The 20,071-nt window shown below is 43.6% G+C and overlaps 1 protein-coding gene across 4 annotated transcripts in view; it reads right to left on the bottom strand.

Annotated features, from left to right (window-relative positions):
• Positions 1 to 20,071, bottom strand: part of MAP4K4 (mitogen-activated protein kinase kinase kinase kinase 4) — a 255,310-nt gene that overhangs the window by 162,833 nt on the left and 72,406 nt on the right. For all 4 annotated transcript variants that reach the window (XM_073550642.1, XM_073550644.1, XM_073550643.1 and 1 more), the window contains exon 3: positions 15,213 to 15,269. In XM_073550642.1, coding sequence (XP_073406743.1) covers positions 15,213 to 15,269 — 57 coding nt within the window. The remainder of the gene's footprint in view (positions 1 to 15,212; positions 15,270 to 20,071) is intronic.

Here is a 20,071-nt window from a genome sequence, read left to right as displayed (position 1 = left end):
CCTGCATTATGGAGTTATAAGGCATAGCAAATTGGGAATTACATATGGTAGGCATATTTGGTCTATACGCAGATCAAATCGAGCGGAACCCAGTAGCGGCACAACCAAGCCATTCAGCGCTTTGGGCGCAAAGTTATGGGCCCGCCATGGATCTGGACAGAAAATCTTATTCTCAGACCTGAGAGAAGGGCGGCAGCCTGCCAAGGGGTGGCAGCAGAGTGTGGGAGGGAGCAGCCTAGGACATATAAGGCAGTCCCTCATTTTGGACTTAGTTTTCTGATGGCAGGAGGATATGTTAGCCGACGCAGCCAGCAAAGCCTGTAACTAATATTTGGACCTGTGATCCATCAGTGCCTCCCTGTGGTCACGTGCTACGTAACACGTTAATTGCAACCTAACTATGCCCTATCCTTGTACTACACTTGTGACTGTATACTGTTCTTGTAAACACATTGCTCAAAAAATAAAGAAAACACTTAAACAGAATATAACTCCAAGTAAATCAAACTTATGTGAAATCAAACTGTCCACTTAGGAAGCAACACTGATCGACAATCAATTTCACATTCTATTGTGCAAACAGAATAGACAACAGATGGAAATTATTGGCAATTATCAAGACACTCAATAAAGGAGTGGTTTTGAAGGTAGGGAGCACAGACCATATCTCAGTACCAAAGCTTTCTGGCTGATGTTTTGGTCACTTGAATGTTGGTTGTGCTTTCACACTCATGGTAGCATGAGACGGACTCTACAACCCACACAAGTGGCTCAGGCAGTGCAGCTCATCCAGGATGGCACATCAATGCGAGCTGTGGCGAGAAGGTTTGCTGTGTCTGTCAGTGTAGTATCCAGTGGCTGGAGGCGTTACCAGGAGACAGGCCAGTACACCAGGAGACATGGAGGGGGCCGTAGGAGGGCAACAACCCAGCAGCAGGACCTCTACCTCTACCTTTGTGCAAGGAGAAACAGGAGGAGCACTGCCAGAGCCCTGCAAAATGACCTCTAGCAGGCCACAAATGTGCATGTGTCTGCACAAACGGTTAGAAACCGACTCCATGAGGATGGTCTGAGGGCCCGACGTCCATATATGGGGGTTGTACTCAAAGCCCAACACAGTGCAGGACGCTTGGCATTTGCCACAGAACACCAGGATTGGCAACTTCGCCTCTGGTGCCCTGTACTTTCACAGATGAAAGCAGGTTCACACTGAGCACATGTGACAGACGTGACAGTCTGGAGACACCATGGAGAGCGATCTGCTGCCTTCAACATCTTTCAGCATGATCAGTATGGCAGTGGGTCAGTAATGGTGTGGGGTGGCATTTCTTTGGAGGGCCGCACAGACCTCCATCTGTTTGTCAGAGGTAGCCTGACTGCCATTAGATACCGAGATGAGATCCTCATGTGGCTGGAGTGTGTCAGCAGTTCCTGCAAGATGAAGGCATTGAAGCTATGGACTGGCCCGCCCATTCCACAGACCTGAATCCGATTGAGCACATCTGGGACATCATGTCTCGCTCCATCCATCAACTTCACGTTGCACCACAGACTATCCAAGAGTTGGAGGATGCTTTAGTCCAGGTGTGGGAGGAGATCCCTCAGGAGACCATCCGCCGCCTCAACAGGAGTATAGGTACTGTCACACTTAGCGATGCACCAGCAATCCCGACCAGCGATATGACGCGGTCCGGATCGCTGGTGCATCGCTAAGTGCTAGCTAGTGAGCTGCCACACGTGCAGATCTCAGCAGCAAAATAGCAGGGGTCGCTACTTACCTGTCAGACGAGGCGATCCTGACGTCCTACCGCCCGCGTCCACGCGTCGCTCATCGGCGCCACAAGAAGCCCAGCAGGAAGCTGACGACGAGAAACAGCCCAGGATGTTCTCGCGTGATCAGCGATAGCCAGTGGGGGAGCCGGTCGGAGGTAAGTATCAGACATAGCGATATCGCTGCTGCGTCACAAAACCAGTGACGTTATAGCAATATTGCTAGCGATATCGCTTAGTGTGATAGGCCCTTAAGCCCAGGCGTTGTACAGTAGGGGGTCATACAGGCACGTGGAGGCCACACACAAAACTGAGCATCTTTTCCTTGTCATGAGGCATTTCCACTGAAGTTGGATCAGCCTGTAATTTGATTTTGAGTATCATTCCAAATCCAGACCTCCATAGGATATTCATTTTGACTTACATTGATAATTCTTATGTTTTATTGTTCTGAACACATTCCACTATGCAATGAATAAAAATTTGCAACTGGAATATTTTACTCAGATATCTAGGATGTGGTATTTTAGTGTTCCTTTATTTTTTTGAGAAGTGTGTATACCTGTATATTTCTAGTGGGCCATTTTGGCTATGAAATAGAAAATTAATCTTGGGCTGCTCTTTTATCTCAATTCACGGATCCCCACGTCCGCTCGCTCAGTTGGTCAATTGTACGCTACCCAGGTTGGTTTCTGCCCCAATATAAGCCTGTTGTCAGTCAAACAAGGAACTGGTAGCAGAATACTGTATTGTTTTAGTGAGGAACTCTGGCAGTGACGGCCAGGAGGTTTAATATATATCCCCAGCCTGGACTGGTGATATATATCCCCCTCACTGGGAGCGCCTCACTAACTCGCACCTATAAGGGAAGCCTTTCCGGCGACTATTTGCCTTCCTTGCAGTTCCCTGACTGACCTGAAGCAAGTGGTGGCCCCAGAGAGCCGATTCCCAGCAGGTCCTTCTCTCCCCTCCCCCCAAGGTGAGCAAAGTTGACGCCCCCTTCCCCTGTGTGATATCTGCGATTGTGAGGGATCTAAGTATTATTTTAGGTTACTTTCTATAACCTACAAGCCCATATAGACAGCTTAGAAGGGTTAATCCTTCAGACGGATTCAACAGTTAAAAAAAAAAAAAAAGAAAGCATAGTATGACCATACAGATTTCTGTGGGAGCTCTACTAATGGTCCAAAAGGACAAGAACACATATGGTTATGTGCATGATGTCTAAGTTAAACCACTACTTATCCTTACAAAGTTAATTACTACTACTACCACCACGGTAATAGATCGGTAAAGGCCCCGTCACACATAGCGACTCACCAGCGATCCCGACAACGATATGAACTTGTCTGGATCGCTGGTGTGTTGAGCTGCCAAACAGGCAGCTTCACCAGCGAGCAGCACCAGCGACAACGAGCGCGTCGCTGTGTACCTAAGTTACCAGCGCACTGATGCAGGGAGCTGTTAGAAACCCGCTGTTTACCTTGGTTACCAGCTCCCTGCATCAGCACACAGGTAACTAAGGTACACAGAGGGTTTCTAAGGCTAGTTTCACATTTGCGCTTTTGAGCGCAGCGACGGCCTGCGCACGGCCGCCGCTAAGCCCCACCCCCTACCGCGCCTCCGCCGGTAGCTCCGCCTACCGGCGCATGACGCTGCATGCGTCCCCTATCTTTATCACTAGGGGCGCAGGCCGTGCGCAGTATGCCAAACGCAACCTGCTGCAGTTTGGTTGCGCTCGGCGCACCGAGAAAAGGACGCATGCACCGCCAAACGCATACTGCGCACGGCCTGCGCCCCCAGTGATAAAGATAGGGGGAGCAGGACGCATGCAGCGTCATGCGCCGGTAGGCGGAGCTACCGGCAGAGGCGCGGCAGGGGCGGGGCTTAGCGGCGGCCGTGCGCAGGCCGTCGCTGCGCTCAAAAGCGCAAATGTGAAAACTAGCCTAAGCGCCATGTGGCGCTTAGAAACCTGCTGTTTACCTTGGTTACCAGCTCGCTGATCGCTGGTCACCCACAGCGATGCGTGCTGGCCAGCGGGAGACCAACGATAAAAAAAATGTCCAAGGCTTTCCACAACGATCAGCGATACCCGGCAGGGGGGCCGGTTGCTGATAGGCATCACACACAGTGATCTCGCTGGTGAGATCGCTGTTGAATCACAAAACTTGCGACTCAGCAGCGATCTCGCTAGCGAGATCGCTGTGTGTGACGGGGGCTTAATAGTTTATTAGGGAATATCAGATTATACAATTTGCAGTTGTACAAACTTGTAAATGTATAGAAAGTGAAACTACACCTAACTAACAATTATATAAATGCTGCATGACAATTCACAACTGTCATTACTGTATTATTCACAGTAGACAGGACCAGTGTTGTGATTGTCCTATTTTTATGGACTGTCCAGGAATTTCTGGACTATTTTTTCCTTTATCCATAAAAAAAAATAATTTCGGGCGTTTGAATTATTTAAGGCTGAATAAATGTATACAGATAACTGCAAAATGATAAATCACAGTCAAAATTAACAGTGCATGCAGCAGATCTTAGCAAAATTATGGGCTGTAGACATGTATCACTCATCATAATGATTTATGTTTTTCCAAGGTGTCAGAAAAAATAAGGTTTTATCCATGATTTTTGATAGATTGTCCAGAAAAAAAGTCAAGTTAGCAACCCTGGTGGTCAGAACAAGATAAAAGACAACAATGGCACAAGAGACTTTGACACACCGTTAGGTCCATATATATTTGGACAGAGACAACATTTTTATAATTTTGGTTCTAGTTTACCACAATGAATTTTAAACAAAAACAATTCAGATGCAGTTGAAGTACAGACTTTCAGCTTTCATTTGAGGATGTCCACATTAAAAATGGATGAAGGGTTTAGGAGTTTCAGCTCCTTAACATGTGCCACCCTGTTTTTAAAGGGACCAAAAGTAATTGGACAAATACTTTTACTGTACATAAAGAACCTACAACACAAGCCAAACATTTTCTCCTTTACTTTGTTAAGTCCAGAATGAATGAGATTTGAAAGTACACCAGCGGAACTACAGACAACTAAATAAGGCAACCCAGTTTTCCTTTTCCATGCAAGAAGAAAACCTATAGCGGATTTAAGAAGTCTACACAACCCTGTTAAAATGCCAAGTTGAATTTCATCTTGTAAAAAAAAATACCAAGAATAATTTCAGTACTTTTTCCACCTTTCATGTCCCGTATAATCTGGAAAAATCAATTGAAAAATTAAACTGAAATCTTCCAAGTGGAAAAAGAAAAATTAAGAATTAAAATAACGTGGTTGTATAAATATGCACACCATTAAAACATACACTTTGTTGAAGTACCCTTTTGTCACTTTAGGTGAAGGAGAAGCTACGTGCACAACAATGGGAATAGGAAAAGGGAGCCCAAACACTAAGAAAACAGGGAGTGGAGACCCCAAGGCAGATCTGACAACACTCTCTCTGGCCTAAGGTCCCTAAACAGATTCCGTATTGATTGCCGAGCAGGAAACTAATACCTTACTGCCCCTGGCGATAGACCCTGGATAGGGAGGGGACGAGGTTGGCAATAGTAAGTAAGCCTTCACCACCAATAAAGACAAAGCAGGAAGACAAACGAAGGAATACACTTAGCTTGAGAAGACACAAAAAAGCTCAAATTGTCCTGCATACGCCGACATCCCATATGTGCGAGTAAACCACTGTTTGGGCGCATGGCAGAGCTTGCAAGGGAAGGAGCTCCATTTGACTTTTTCAACGCAAAATTGGCTGGAATTGAGATTGGACGTCATGTCACATTTGGAGAGCCCCTGATGTGCCTAAACAGTGGAAACCCCCACAAGAGACCTCATTTTGAAAACTAGACCCCTTAAGGAACTTATCTAGATGTGTGGTGAGCACTTCGAACCCCCAAATGCTTCACAGAAATTTAAAACGTAGAGAAGTAAAAATTTAAAACAAAAAAAATCATTTTTTTTCCACAAAAATGATCTTTTCGCGCCCAATTTATTATTTTACCAAGGGTAACAGGAGATATTGGACATCAAAGTTGTACAATTTCTCCTGAGTACGCCGATACCCTATATGCAGGGGAATACTACTTTTGAGGCACAGTGCAAAAGCTCAGAAGGGAAGAGGCGCCATATTGGAGTTCAGAGTTTGCTGGAATGATTTCAGGGTGCCATGTCACATTGGCAGAGCCCCTGAAATGCCAGAACAAGAGAAACGCGCTATATGTGAACTCATTTTACAAACTACAATCCCCAGTGAATTCATCTAGGGGGGCAGTGATCATATTGACACCATATGTGCCTCACAGAATTTTATACCACTGCGCGGTGAAGAAAGAATAAATTACATTTTTACCACTAAAATGTTTTAGCCTCAAGTTTTTAAATTTTTTTAAGGACCAAAAAAACACAATTCTTTTTACAACACACTGAGGTCCATTTTTTCCTGAATGTGCCAATACCCTACATGTAATCGGGAAATATTTGCAAAGCTCAAAAGGGAAGGAGCTCCAAATTTTACTGTTATGGTTTGCAGGTGCCATGACCCACTGGGAGAGCCCATGAGATGCCAGAACAGCAGAATCCCACATAAGTGACCCCATTTTACGAACTACACCTCTCATTTAATTCATCTAGGGGTGCAGTGATCATATTGACACCAAGGGTGTGTCACAGAATTTTATACCATTGGTCAGTGAGGACAAAATAAGTAAATTTTACCACCAAAATTTTGTTTTCGTCAGATTTTACATTTTCACACAACACGTGGGTAAAAATAGCACAAAAATTTGCCCCACAAATTCTACTGAACGTGGCACTACCTTATATGTGACTCTACAGTGCTACTTAGTCATACGGGGCGCTATTTGCCTATTCAAGTGAATGGGTCTGTGCACATGTCAGCATGTGTTGCCCACGGACACACGGTCCGTGGAAACACACTCACATGTCCATTTTTTTAAGGTCAGCACGGGCCACAAGAGTCCCACACACGTGAATACGCATAACACACATGGATGTCATCCGTGTGACACACATCGGCACCGGGGAAAAAGCGTTAAAGTAAGCGCTGCTCCCCAGTGCTGGGTGCTGAACACGGCTGTCATCATTCTCCCCTGCTCTGCCAGCGATCGGCACAAGCAGGGGAGAATGATGAGTTACATGTAAGTGATAAAAGACAGCAGGAGCAGCTGATGGGGGGAATTCATCAGCTGCTCCCTGCACTATAAATAAATGGAAAAAAAAAAAAAAAAGTGTGGGTTCCCCTGTGTTTTCTATAACGAGCCAGGCAACACTCACATCTGGGGTCTGCAACCCTCAGCTGTCAGCTTCAGCAAGGCTGATTATCAATAGAGAGGTCCCTACGCGTTTTGTTTTTAATTATTTAAATAAATAATTTTAATCCATTAATGACAGCCAAATTTTAAAAATCTGACCATTATCACTTTATGTGGTAATAACTCTGGAACGCGTTGACAAATTCCAGTGATTTTGAGAATGTTTTTTCATGACACATTATACTTTATAACAATGGTAAATTTAGGTTGATTTTTTTTTTTTTTATAAATAAACAAAAGCTATCAGAAATTTGACAAAACTGTGAAAAAAAAATTAGCAATTTTCAAACTTTGAATGATTATTCCTTTAATTCAGATATTTATTAATGATTTTCTGTGGTATAACTATTATTTCCCTCATGTCTGCTTTACATCAGCACCATTTGTAAAATGTTATTTTATTAGCATTTTAGGAGGTTTAAAAATGTAGCAGTAATTTTTCATTTTATCATGGAAATTTACAAAGTTATTTTTTTAGGGACCTATGCAGGTTTGAAGTGACTTTAGGGGTCCTATATATTGGAAAACCCATAAAAGTGATACCATATTAAAAACATCACCACTCAACATATTGAAAACTGCTGTCAGGTAATTTATTAACCCTTCAGGTGCTTTTCAGGAATTAATAAAGTGGAATGATAGGAGTCAAAAGTGTATTTTTACCACCTAAATGTCGATAACTTCTGAACAGAGGTTGCTAGAGTCGGCAGACTGTAAGGGCCGTTATTTGATTGTGAATTGCCATGGCAAACATCAGGACCTCACAATTATGATCTCAGGGTGTCAATGGGAATAAAGAGGGAGAAGCCACATTATTTCAAACATTTACCGTATATACTCGTTTATAAGCTGAGATTTTCAGCCCATTTTCAATCAGCGATTGAAATTAGTGATTAGCGATTAGTGCGCGCTGCCCCTCTGCTGGCTGTACAGTCACTGACACAAGAAGCGGCAGACAGCGGCGATGGACCCAGGAGAGGCGAATATGGCTTTTTTTTTTTGCAGCATATGGGGGCATAGTCTATGGGGCAGCATATGGGGGGCATATTCTATGGAGCAGCATGTCACGCCGTTATGACATACTCACCCGGTCTCCATCCCCACGCCGCAGCCCCTCGCCGCCCAGGGCGGTCACCTCTGACAGGCGCACGGCCGCCGACGGCATCTCTGCATGCAATGCGCATGCGCCATAGGCCGCGCCTCCCTTCTGCTTCTTGTGCTCCGGCTATGCCCTGACCCAGAAGCACCCCCTGACCAATGGCAGACCAGACAGGGGCATATCAGGCCGCTTCCCCCTGAGGGAGGCGCCTGATCGTTGTGTTTCCTAGCACACTGGGCCTCGCTTCTTCGTGTGCTCTCTGCAGCCTCACAGTCCCTTTCTAGTGTGCTCCCTGCAGCAGCCTCGTAACTCCAGTCCTGCCTCGGGTGTTCCTGTTCCATCCTGCTCCAGTCCTTCCGTCCTACTCCAGTCCAGCCTCCGGTGTTCCTGTTCCATCCTACTCCAGTCCTTCCATCCTACTCCAGTCCTTCCATCCTACTCCAGTCCTTCCATCCTACTCCAGTCCTTCCATCCTACTCCAGTCCTTCCATCCTACTCCAGTCCTTCCATCCTACTCCAGTCCTTCCATCCTACTCCAGTCCTGCCTCCGGTGTTCCCCTTCCATCCTGCTCCAGTCCTTCCATCCTGCTCCAGTCCTTCCATCCTGCTCCAGTCCTTCCATCCTGCTCCAGTCCTGTCTCCTGTGTTCCTGCTCCAGCTATCCCTCCACTCCTGTCTCCTGTGTTCCAGCTCTGTCACGTCATCTACACTTCAGTCCCACACTCCTTCTCCAGTCCATCCTGAGCCGCCCCTCTCGGTACCGGCTACCGTGGTACTCGAACCCCTGGGCCTGCTCCTAAAGGTCCCTGTATAGGGGTCGGTTCCACCTGGCAGCTCACCTGGGGCCCCTCGGTGCCACGGCCCAGAGGGTCCACTCCTGGAGATTCCGGCTCCAGACCAGCCACGCTAACACAGCATATTCTATGGGGCAGCATAGGGGGGCATACTCTATGGGGCAGCATATGGGGGGCATAAACTATGGGGCAGCATATGGGGGGCATAAACTATGGAGAAGCATATGGGGGCATAATCTATGGTGCAGCATATGGGGGCATAAACTATGGACAGCATATTTGGGCATAGTCTATGGATTCCACCCTCAGCTTATACACTACTCAAGTTTTCCCAGCTTTTTGTGGCAAAATTAGGGGGGTGGAGGTTGGCTTATACACAAGTATATAGTCATTATTGACAGCAGCATCTAAGGGGTTAAATAGATATGGACGGTGACAACACTGATCGTGGCTGATGCCGCAAGTTGTCAGCTATAGTGTACAGCCAACAGCTGCTGGATTGTTACCTGTATGAAGAGGCTATTCTCTTACATCTCAGGTCAGTCAAAAGAAGTATTGACGGTCATTAAGGAGTTAAAAAATGGCATGGGGTCCCCCCCCCTCCCCGATTTTTGACAATCAGCCTTGCTAAAGCTCACAGCTGGGGGCTGGTATTCTCAGGCTGGTAAGGGGTCATGGATATTGACACCACCCAGCCTAAAAAGCAGCCCACAACTGCCCAGAAAATGCATATTTATTAGATGTGCCAATTCTGGCGCTTTGCCCCGCTCTTTCCACTTGCCCTGTAGCGGTGGCAAGTGAGGTTCACATTTGTGGGGTTGATGTCAGGTGACATCAAGCCCACGACTTAGTAATGGAGAAGCGTCTACAAGACACCCATCCATTACTAATTCTATAGCTATATGGTAATAAGGACACAGCCAGAATAAAGTCTTTTATTAGAAATAAAACAAAACACAGTGTTACCTTTATTTAAAAATAACAAAAACAGTTCTACTGAGAAGCCTATTCCACCAAAGCCCTCGTTCGTCTTTAATTAAAGTAAAATAAAAAAACAACAATATACCATACCTGTCCATCGTTTTGTCCCATGCCATAATCCATGTCTGGGGGATAATTCGTTTTCAACCTGGACGGTGCCAAGATGCGACCATCCAGGCTGAGAATCACTGGTGAATGAGCTGCTGGGAATGCATGGTCAGTGACCGGGGGTGACGTCATAGAGGTCACCTACAGTCACCGGGCTCCGTTCCCAGCTGGGCAGAACTGCAGTGAGATCCCTTCTAGCACCGTGATTGCTCAAGGTGCTAGCGGGGATCTCTTTCTATTTCAATTAGGAGGCAGAATGAACAAAAAACAGCAATTCGTGAATATCTTGGGGGGGGGGGGGGGGGGGTTGCGTTTATACCGTTCAGTGTGTAGTAAAATTGATACAGCAGTTTAATACTTCGGGTCAGTATGATTACACGATACCTCATTCATAACGTTTTTGTGTTTCGGCGCTTTTTATACAATAAAATATTTTGTAGAAAAAAATATTTTTGCATCGCTTTATTCTGAGAGCTATAACTTTGCCTATTTTTCCGCTGATGGAGCTGTATGACGTCTTCGGCAGTACCATGTTCATTTATATCAGGGTTTTTTTATTGCATGTTATTCCACTTTTTGTTCAGCGGTATGAAGATAAAGCATCGTTTTTTGCCTTGTTTTGTATTTTTTTTTTATAGTGTTAACTTAAGGGGTTAACTAGTGGGACAGTTTTATAGGTCGGTGCGGATGAGGCAGTACCAAATATGTGTACTTTCATTGTCTAGATTTTTTTTTTCATTCAAATATTTATTTAGTGATAAAATATACAGGGTGGGCCATTTTATATGGCTACACCTAAATAAAATGGCAATGGTTGGTGATATCAACTTCCTGTTTGTGGCACATTAGTATATGGGAGGGGGAAAACTTTTCAATAAGAGTGGTGACCATGACGGCCATTTTGAAATTGGCCATTTTGGATCCAACGTTATTTTTTTCAATGGGAAGAGGGTCATGTGACACATCAAACTTATTGAGAAATTCACAACACACACAATGGTGTTCTTGGTTTTAATGTAACTTTATTCTTTCATGAGTTATTTATAAGTTTCTCTTTGTTTACAGCCAATGACATGTCGCAGAGGTTAACACGTGAGGAGCGGATAGAAAATGTGTTGATGTATGGTGAACGCAGTACCCGGGGTCAATGCAAGACACCCTACGCAAGAAAACGGTCACCATTCCCATTTTATTTAGATCTATCCATATAAATGGCCCACCCAAATAAAGTTTGCCTCATCACTGAACATAATGTTCTGTGTAAACGGACGGTCCTGTTCTAATTTTTGTTTTGCCCATTCTGCAAATTCAGCGCACCGATCTGGGTCACCAACCATTCCCATTTTATTTAGGTGTATCCATATAAATGACCCACCCTGTATAAATTGATTTCTTTATAATTATTTTAGATCTTTTGTGTGTGCGGGTGATCGCGATAATGTAATATTCTGTCCATGGTCAAATTGGCCCAGGTCACATGGACGGAATACGGAATATTACGTCCGATGTCAGAAAGGAGTTGGACCGATGTCAGAAAGGAGTTAAAGTGAACCTGTCACCAGTTTTGGCCAATGTGAAGTAAGGCCACCACCTTTTCAAGTATGCTGTCCACCAACATTCACCATCCCAACGTTATCCACACAATCTCTTCAGCATCGCACTTATGCGCAGGCGTACTTCTCAATGCCGAGTAGATTGTGTGGATGACACAGGGACGTGTCAACCATATGAAGAAAGCAGGAGGATGGCAATCGTAAGAATATGGGAGGTGTCAGACCAAGACCTGCGACAAACCTCGGACCGAACCACCCCGCAGGTGAGTATAAGCAGCTCTTTTTCTTCTCTTACAGTTCAGGTTGGGGGGCTTATATACAGCATTACAGAATGCTGTAAATAAGCCCCTGATGGCGGTGGTCGCATCTTATAGGCCAAAAAATAGGCGACAGATTCCCTTTAAGGATTATGGAGGACAATATGCTCTTAGGAACCTTGAGTACTGCAGAAATTATTTTGCAACATTGGCCATATCTGTGCCTTGCCACAATTCTGTCCCTGAACTCCTTGGCCAGTTCTTTTGACCTCATGATTCTCATTTGGTCTGAAATGCACGGTGAGCTCTTATATAAACAGGTGTGTGCGTCTACAAACCAAGTCCTATCAGTTTAATTAAACACAGCTGGACTCCAATGAAGGAGTAGAACCATCTGAAGGAGGATCACAAGGAAATGGACAGCATGTGATTTAAATATGAGTGTCTGAGCAAAGGGTCTGAATACCTATAACCATGTGATATTTCAGTTTTTCTTTTTTAATAAATTTGCAAAAATTTCTACATTTCTGGGTTTTTTTGAGTCAAGATGGGGGTGCAGAGTGTACATTAGTGGGAAAAAAATGAACTTTTTTGAATTTACCAAATGGCTGGAATGAAGCCAAGAGTGAAAAATTTAAAGGGGTCTGAATACTTTCCATACCCACTGTATATCAACTCAGAAAGGTGGTGGCCTTACTTCATATCAGCCAAAACTGGTGACATGTTCCCTATAATGTTGCTGAAGGCTTCTTGGATCAATTTTCTTCTTGCCTTTTCATTCATTTTTAGAGATGTCCAGTTATAGGTAATGTCATGGTTATGCCACATTTAAAGACACTTCTTGATGACAGTCTTCATAGTGTTTAATGGTATCCATTATACTTTGGAATTCTTTTTGTACCATTCTCCTTACTGATAATATTCAACAATGCGATCCCTAATCTGTGTTAAAAGCTGTTTACAGACTATGGCTTTTGCTGTAAAATACAACTAAAGGGCCTGTCACACTAAGCGATATCGCTAGCAATATCGCTATAACGTCACTGGTTTTTGTGACGTTATAGCGATATTGCTATGTGTGATACTTACCTCCGACCGGCTCCCCCCGCTGGTTATCGCTGATCGCGCAAGATCGGCCTGGGCCGTTTCTCGTCGGGCGCTTCCTGCTGGGCTTCCTGTGGCGCCGACGAGCGACGCGTGGACGCGGGCGGGAGGACGTTAGGATCGCCTCGTCTGACAGGTAAGTAGCGACCCCCGACCCCTGCTATGTCGCTGGTGAGATCTGCCTGTGTGGCAGCTCACTAGCGACCACTTAGCGATGCACCAGCGATCCATATCGTTGTCGGGATCGCTGGTGCATCGCTAAGTGTGACAGCGTCTTTTGAAAACGTCAGGAAAATCTTACTAGAACATCGAAACTTTATATGCGTTTAATCAGAATCATTTTAAAAATGATGAAAGCTGTGTACTGACTACTATTTAACATGCATGTGATTTGCTAACTCTAAACAGATCCACAATTGTAAGAGGGTATTCACACTTCTGAAACCACATTATCTTAGTTTTGTTATTTTTATCAATGGATTAGTGTAATTCTATAGGGGGACATAAAACAGTTTAAAAATGTCTGAAATTATTCTCCTGGTATGATTTTTTACATGACAAAACTGGCTTTTTTAACCATGGGGTGCAAACTTTTTAAATCCACTGTATTTAACCATTGATAGGGCAGCATACTGTGTGGTGAATAACGTACATGATATAGATGATGTGTAGGTGTGGTCTCCTATACAGTCAATACAAGTACGGTAGCTGTAGTACTGTTCAATCATCCAAGTTTGGGATGTAAATTTAATTAATTAGAATAATTAAAAATTGTAAGTGGACATAAATGAGAAAAATTCAAGGGCTCCACAAAAGGAAAAATAGCAAAAAATACATTGGTTATAGCCAACATCCCCTTGGTATTAATCAAAAAAGAAGGGCAGTACACTTAAAGATAGTTAAAAAAAGGGGGTTGAACCCTTTGTAACTCCTCTGATGTCGCCTGATATTCAGGGGAACAAAGGATTGTCCAGTACTGGACAAACATTTCATAATAGCAAAAGTGCCTTTCAAAATTGAGGGAAAAAAAAACCACTAAGTTTTTGAAGCCATTTTTGAGGAGGATTTTAGCAAGGATCCCCTAAACAGAAACAAATCCTCAATGTGAACATATCCTCATTTGGCATGTCTAAACAGGTTGGCAGTCAACTAGAAAACAAAAATGCTTTTTCATCAACTTAGACAATTTTTATGCAATCTTAAAAATTATAGTTCTCAACAGGACGAAGACCCAATTTTATGACATTAGGTATAAGTAAGGCTGTGTTCACACGTTGCGTTTTTTTTGCGTTTTCGCCGCGAAAACGCAAAAAAAAAAAAAAAGCATTCCATGCAATCCTATGGGATTCCGCAATGCTGTACCAACGCTGTGGATTTTTCCATGGCGGAATAGTATCACGGAAAGAAACGCAGCATGTTCTTAATCTTGTGGAATAGAGGCGATTCCGCCCACATAGGAATGCATTGTTCTTCTTACTTTCCACATGTGGCTGTGCCCACCATGCGAAAAGTAAGCAGAACATTTGCGGATGGTACCTACAGGCTGGAGGAGACTCTCCTCCAGCCTGTGGGTACCATATCCCTGTAAAAAAATAGAATAAAAAACAAAAAAACAAATCGGGTTATATTCACCTTCCGGCGTCCCGCGCAGCCTTCCGATGCTCGTGCCAACTCCCGTTCCAAGTAATGCCTTGCAGCAAGGACCTGTTATGATGTAGCGGTCTCGCGAGACCGCTACAGTATCGCGAGACCGCTACGTCAAAGGTCTCGCAAGGCATTACTGGGAACAGGAGGATCGAGATGATCGGGAACGCTGCGTGCGACGTAGGAAGGTGAGAAAAACATTGGCAGCCACAATAGTAAAAAGTTGGTCACACGCGTCAAACACTATGTTTGACGAGTGTAACCAAGCTGTCAATCAGATTTCCAAGCGATGCTACAGATCGCTTGGAAAACACTAGCATTCTGCAAGCTAGTTACGCTTGCAAATCACTAGTTTTTCCGCAGGAAAATCGTGGGAATTTAAAATGCACTTTTCCCGCGGAATGGAATTCCGGAATTCCCGCGGTAACTTCCGCTGGAATTCCGTAACGTGTGCACATAGCCTAAATCTGATTTGATAAAGGTCATTTAAATTGACAGTGCAGGAATGTTTAACTAATAGATCAAAGTACAGTATCGCTTACCTCTGTGACATCCATGACCTTAATAGCTGCAAGCTGGCCCGTCTTGACATGGCGGCCCTGAAAAAAAAAATAAGAAAAAATATTTTTAGAGTGTTTTTTATATAGAAAAAAATAAATACAAAAAGTAACAAAACATTTAGAGCCCAAAAAGTGCAACTGTAAGGGAGTCCATGGATAATGTCAACTGTTCTGGCACCTAATGACCTTTGCAAACTTTCATTAGATGCTTTAATACAAAAATATGGTAGGGGGTCAGTCTATTGCTACTAATGATCATGTGAATTTCTTAAAACCAGGGCATCAAAGACTAAAAACACAAAGTAGAAAGTACTGAGTATTTTAAACCAAGAATCAAAATGGGGAAATTAAAATAAAATAAGTTAGGTTCAGGCTCCACATTAAGTCTATTTGAGATGACTAACATACTTCACAGTATCACTAGATCACCATGAGTTATTGTGTGCACCATCTGTAGTATTATTGTATGGGACATGCAGATCACATGTGTAAACACAATTTCAGATTGATGCATCAGCAATAGCGTAACTAGAAGCTCATGAGCCCAAATACAAAATCTCCAACAGAACCCGTGACTATCACACATCTTCAATAGACATTGTTTTCTCACATTGGCACTCTAGACGCGAGGGCCAAGGTGCAACTACACCCACTATACTTACGCTTCTTTGTAACAGCATTTAGAGGTTGGATCTAATGTACTACCATAGCACAACACCAGTACCAGCAGTAATAGCTTAAAATGCAACATTATCTTCATAAAAGAGTTGTCCAACTTTGGAAACAATGCCTGCTCTGATCGGAAGACAGAAAACCACTGTAGCGGTCAGGTGATAAGAAGAGGTCTTTGTCAGATATTTCTCCAATGACGTGCTCTTCCAGTCAAGTTACCGCTGCAGCCAATCACTGTCTATAGCGGAACCTCTGACTTCTGAAAAATGGCCAATGCTAGATCCGTGGGGGTTTTAGAAGAGCATGCTACATATCCTACCAAGAGGGGAAATAGAAAAAAGAAAAATCCTATATCTGACATTCCCTTTAAAACATTGAGGAAGATAAAAAAAAAAAAACAAAAACCTATATATATTTTGCAGAAATGCTCTACACATTAGAAGTCACAATTCTTAGCATACAGGTTTTCCTCATAAGTAAGGTCAGTCTGATGTTTGTATGCCCACTGCTTTAAATTAGTAATATCCCTATAGAGAAATAATTTAAGCTTTTTGAATCATTCATGTGTGTTCTCCAGAGTTGAAGACTGTACCACATGAGAAACCATTCCTGGAGTATATATACTCCCTGATCAGTGCATGCCAAGTGTAATCCTGCGGGAAGACCGTTTCTAGGAGAGGGAAAAGCAGAGGAGGACCTCAGCTGTGCCATTCCCGCACACATGCTAACTAGCATCCCACGATTCCATTTACACATCCTCAACTACAAATTACATAAATCACCTAAAAAACCCACGCCAACACTGATGCAACTGCTTAGGGGGCAGGTCAGTGAGGGATCAGTGACCTGTCAGCAGTCTGCATTATGAATATATAATCAGAGCACCACATATACAAACCCTGCCTTAGGACAAGTGCATATCATTAACCAAAAACTAAACATAAGGATTAAAAAAGAAGCACTAGATGGCTTTCATCAACCAAGATACAATTTTATTCAGTATAAGGGCGCCGACCTGACACTGCCTGTAGGTTACTGTGCACAATAATGCTGACAGGTTCGCTTTAAAGATCTAAAAACACTGAAGCAGTAAAGTATGTGACAAGCAAAAATTGTCAGTGTCAAACCTTTTGGCCGCGATTATATATAGATATTTTGAGACTTTACTAAAGTTCTACCTAACATCTGGCAGATCTTTGATACAGTAAATGGTTTCATACCTCCCAATGAGGGAGAATAATTGTGTAAATTGTAATGACATCACTGAAATTCCTCAGTACAGTATAATGCACAGGAGCTCTGTATTTCAAGAACCACCACCATAAAAGGCCAGCAGAGCAGAGAAATTGGTTAGCATTTGCTGCTGGCACCATGTAGGAAAACAAAATGAAAAACAGCTTCAACATTCACTGCCAGAACATGGTCAATGCTGCGATGCTCCAAGAGCTTATGAACCACTACCTGGACACCAGTTATAGGTAAAGCCTCACATACTGCTGAAGATACCCCATATTCAAAATGTGCAGATTAATGTCCACCAACAACTGAAAGGAGACCTATAGGAACCGTTGCTCCAGTTTCCCGATTATAAACCAAAGCCGTTCCCAGAGTTATGAAAAGATTTACATTCTCCTGGGAAACATCTGTGCCAAATTTTTAAAGGCAAAAAAAGAAACAGATCCTTTTCTTAAACCTACAGAGAAATTTCTGAATCATGTAGAGGCTGACAAAATAGATACAATTTCTTTGTTTCTAGTTATTGAAATAGTATTCAGAGCCAGACCAGAAACATATCTTTTAAAGCAGCATGACCACCTTCTATAATATTGCAAATTAAGGTCTGGGCCCACAGCAGTAATAGCTGACATATTACAGATTGGTAATATGACGAGTTGCATGAATGTCTAGTGCTATGGTAACAATACAGGTTGGAACCACTGCAGAGCCATCTTCTGTATTATACTTTAGATCTCATCTTATGATAATAGAACAATTCATGACTCCTGAACATTTTAGATTTGCTCACCATTTTCTGAAGATTGACGTTCCGTGCAGATTTTTATTAAGTGTAATCTAAGAATGTTTTTTTTTTTTTTACAAGAAACAAAAACAGCAAGTATATTAAACCTTGTTTCCGTACAGAGTAACACACCGAGGAAAATATTCACAATGTAAACTGAAAGCTCTCCAGGTTAGGATTTAGCAGCATGTCAAATTACACCATGGATGCTACTGCAAATTGCATTACAAAGAAGTGAAATGCGTGGCCTAACCACACCATTTTTAGAACAAGATCTGCAGCAGTAATGCAACCCTCTGCGCATACCCAAAGATTCCATACAGGTATACTACCCCAGAGTTATGAAATCTGTCCTATTGTGCTGGGCTTGGACTGTACATGTAGGAGCATGGAGTGTGTCTGATTTTCCACATACTGGAAAACATCTTTATGGTGACCCATTCTTGTCCTACAAGGAAAGCCCTTTAAGGCTATACAATGGTGGCACCTTGAATACAGGGCTCATTAACAGTTTATCTACTTGAGGATTCACAAAGCTTCACAAGAGGATCAAACACTCATTCAGAACAGACTATTCATTCCAGAGCACCACACTTCATCCTTTTAAAAAACGCTGACACAGCATATGGGGGCACGCATCCATAAAACAGCAAATAAAGAAATGTAAGGGCTTTACGGGGTTGTTCCTTTTTAACATACATGATCATATGGAGGCAGAGCTCTTTGTAATTCAGACCACGGCAGATAGTCATCTCAGGTGCATGGCAATAGAGACAGCCCAACAACTTTGGATTCAGGCACAGCTGCTAGCAGTGTCTCGGGCCATTCCATTCTCTCATCTTTAGAAACTATCCAAGAGTCACAAATTTGGTCAGGACATTTATCTAAAGGTGCATTTACAATAAACGATTCTAATGAATGAGTGTTACTAAGAACCCTAAGCAAGCTGCCTAGCACCAGGCAAAAGCGCAAAACGCTTGTTCGTCAGGTGAATCTTTTAGCTTGCCGAAAAGATTATATTGTCGTGTGTAAACAGAATTTATGCTGCCGCGAATAATGACAACTTATGGGCGCTGAACAATTACAGGTCACTGTCCATCTGAAGCTGGTTCGGCTTAAGCAAACAGGCAATTAAAAAAAACACCAACTAGCAAACCCGCTGCCGGATTAATGCTGAAATGAACCGTAACTCTGTACTTCCCTACCAGTGATGGTCGCCTACGAAATAGTCTAATGAGTGAATGGGATAATATTCCATTCACAGCACACCCGAGTATCTTGGGTGTGCTGGTATAATATGATTGATTCCCCGCGGCTGTATGCCTCGTGGCTGTTCGACAGCTTCAACACATGCAGGGATTGCCTGCTTGTTAGGAAATCCCCACATGTATTGCAGCTGTCTAACAGCCACGAAACATGCAGCTGCAGGGAATCAATCATATTATACCAGCACACCCAAGATACTCGGACAACACCTTATCTGAGCATGTTCACTCATCACTAGTCTGTAACGACTTAAGGCCCCTTTACATTTAGCGATGCACCAGCGATCCGACCCGATCAGGATCGCTGGTGCATCGCTAAATGATCGCTAGTGAGCTTTCACACAGGCCAATCTCACAGTGATGCAGCAGCGACGCAGCGCACGATACTCACCTTACACACACAGCGATCCTGACGTCCTTCCGCCCGCCTCCACGCGTCGCTCGTCGGTGCCAGCAAGGAAGCCCACCGACTTGGAAATGGAGCCAGACCTCACGCGATCAGCGATGGACAGCGGGGTAGCCGGTCGGAGGCAAGTATCACACATAGCGATATCGCTATAACGTCACAAAATCGGTGACATTATAGCGATATCGCTAGTGACATCTCTATGTGTAAAACCCCCTTTACTGTACAGGGGGCCACTTCTCTTTCAAGAGGATGTGTTCCCTTATCACCCTGCCCAAGTCTAGTGCTGCTGCCAGTGAGCTCAGCAGTGCTGTCGAATTGATGGAATAAGCCTTTGAGCTCAACATTTGGCAGCAGTGCTGTCAAAATGACGTCAACACTACAAACAATAACAGACACAGAGAAAAACTCTGTGGTATACCTGGGTAGGTTGAGTATAGGATAGTTTTGGGAGATTTTTTCATAACCCAATTGCAGC

Source organism: Dendrobates tinctorius, unplaced genomic scaffold, assembly GCF_039654945.1.
Source record: "Dendrobates tinctorius isolate UK_male_01 unplaced genomic scaffold, ASM3965494v1 ptg000166l, whole genome shotgun sequence".
Taxonomy (NCBI): domain Eukaryota; kingdom Metazoa; phylum Chordata; class Amphibia; order Anura; family Dendrobatidae; genus Dendrobates; species Dendrobates tinctorius.
Note: the sequence above shows the minus strand (reverse complement) of the source record. Positions and strands in the feature narration are given on the sequence as shown.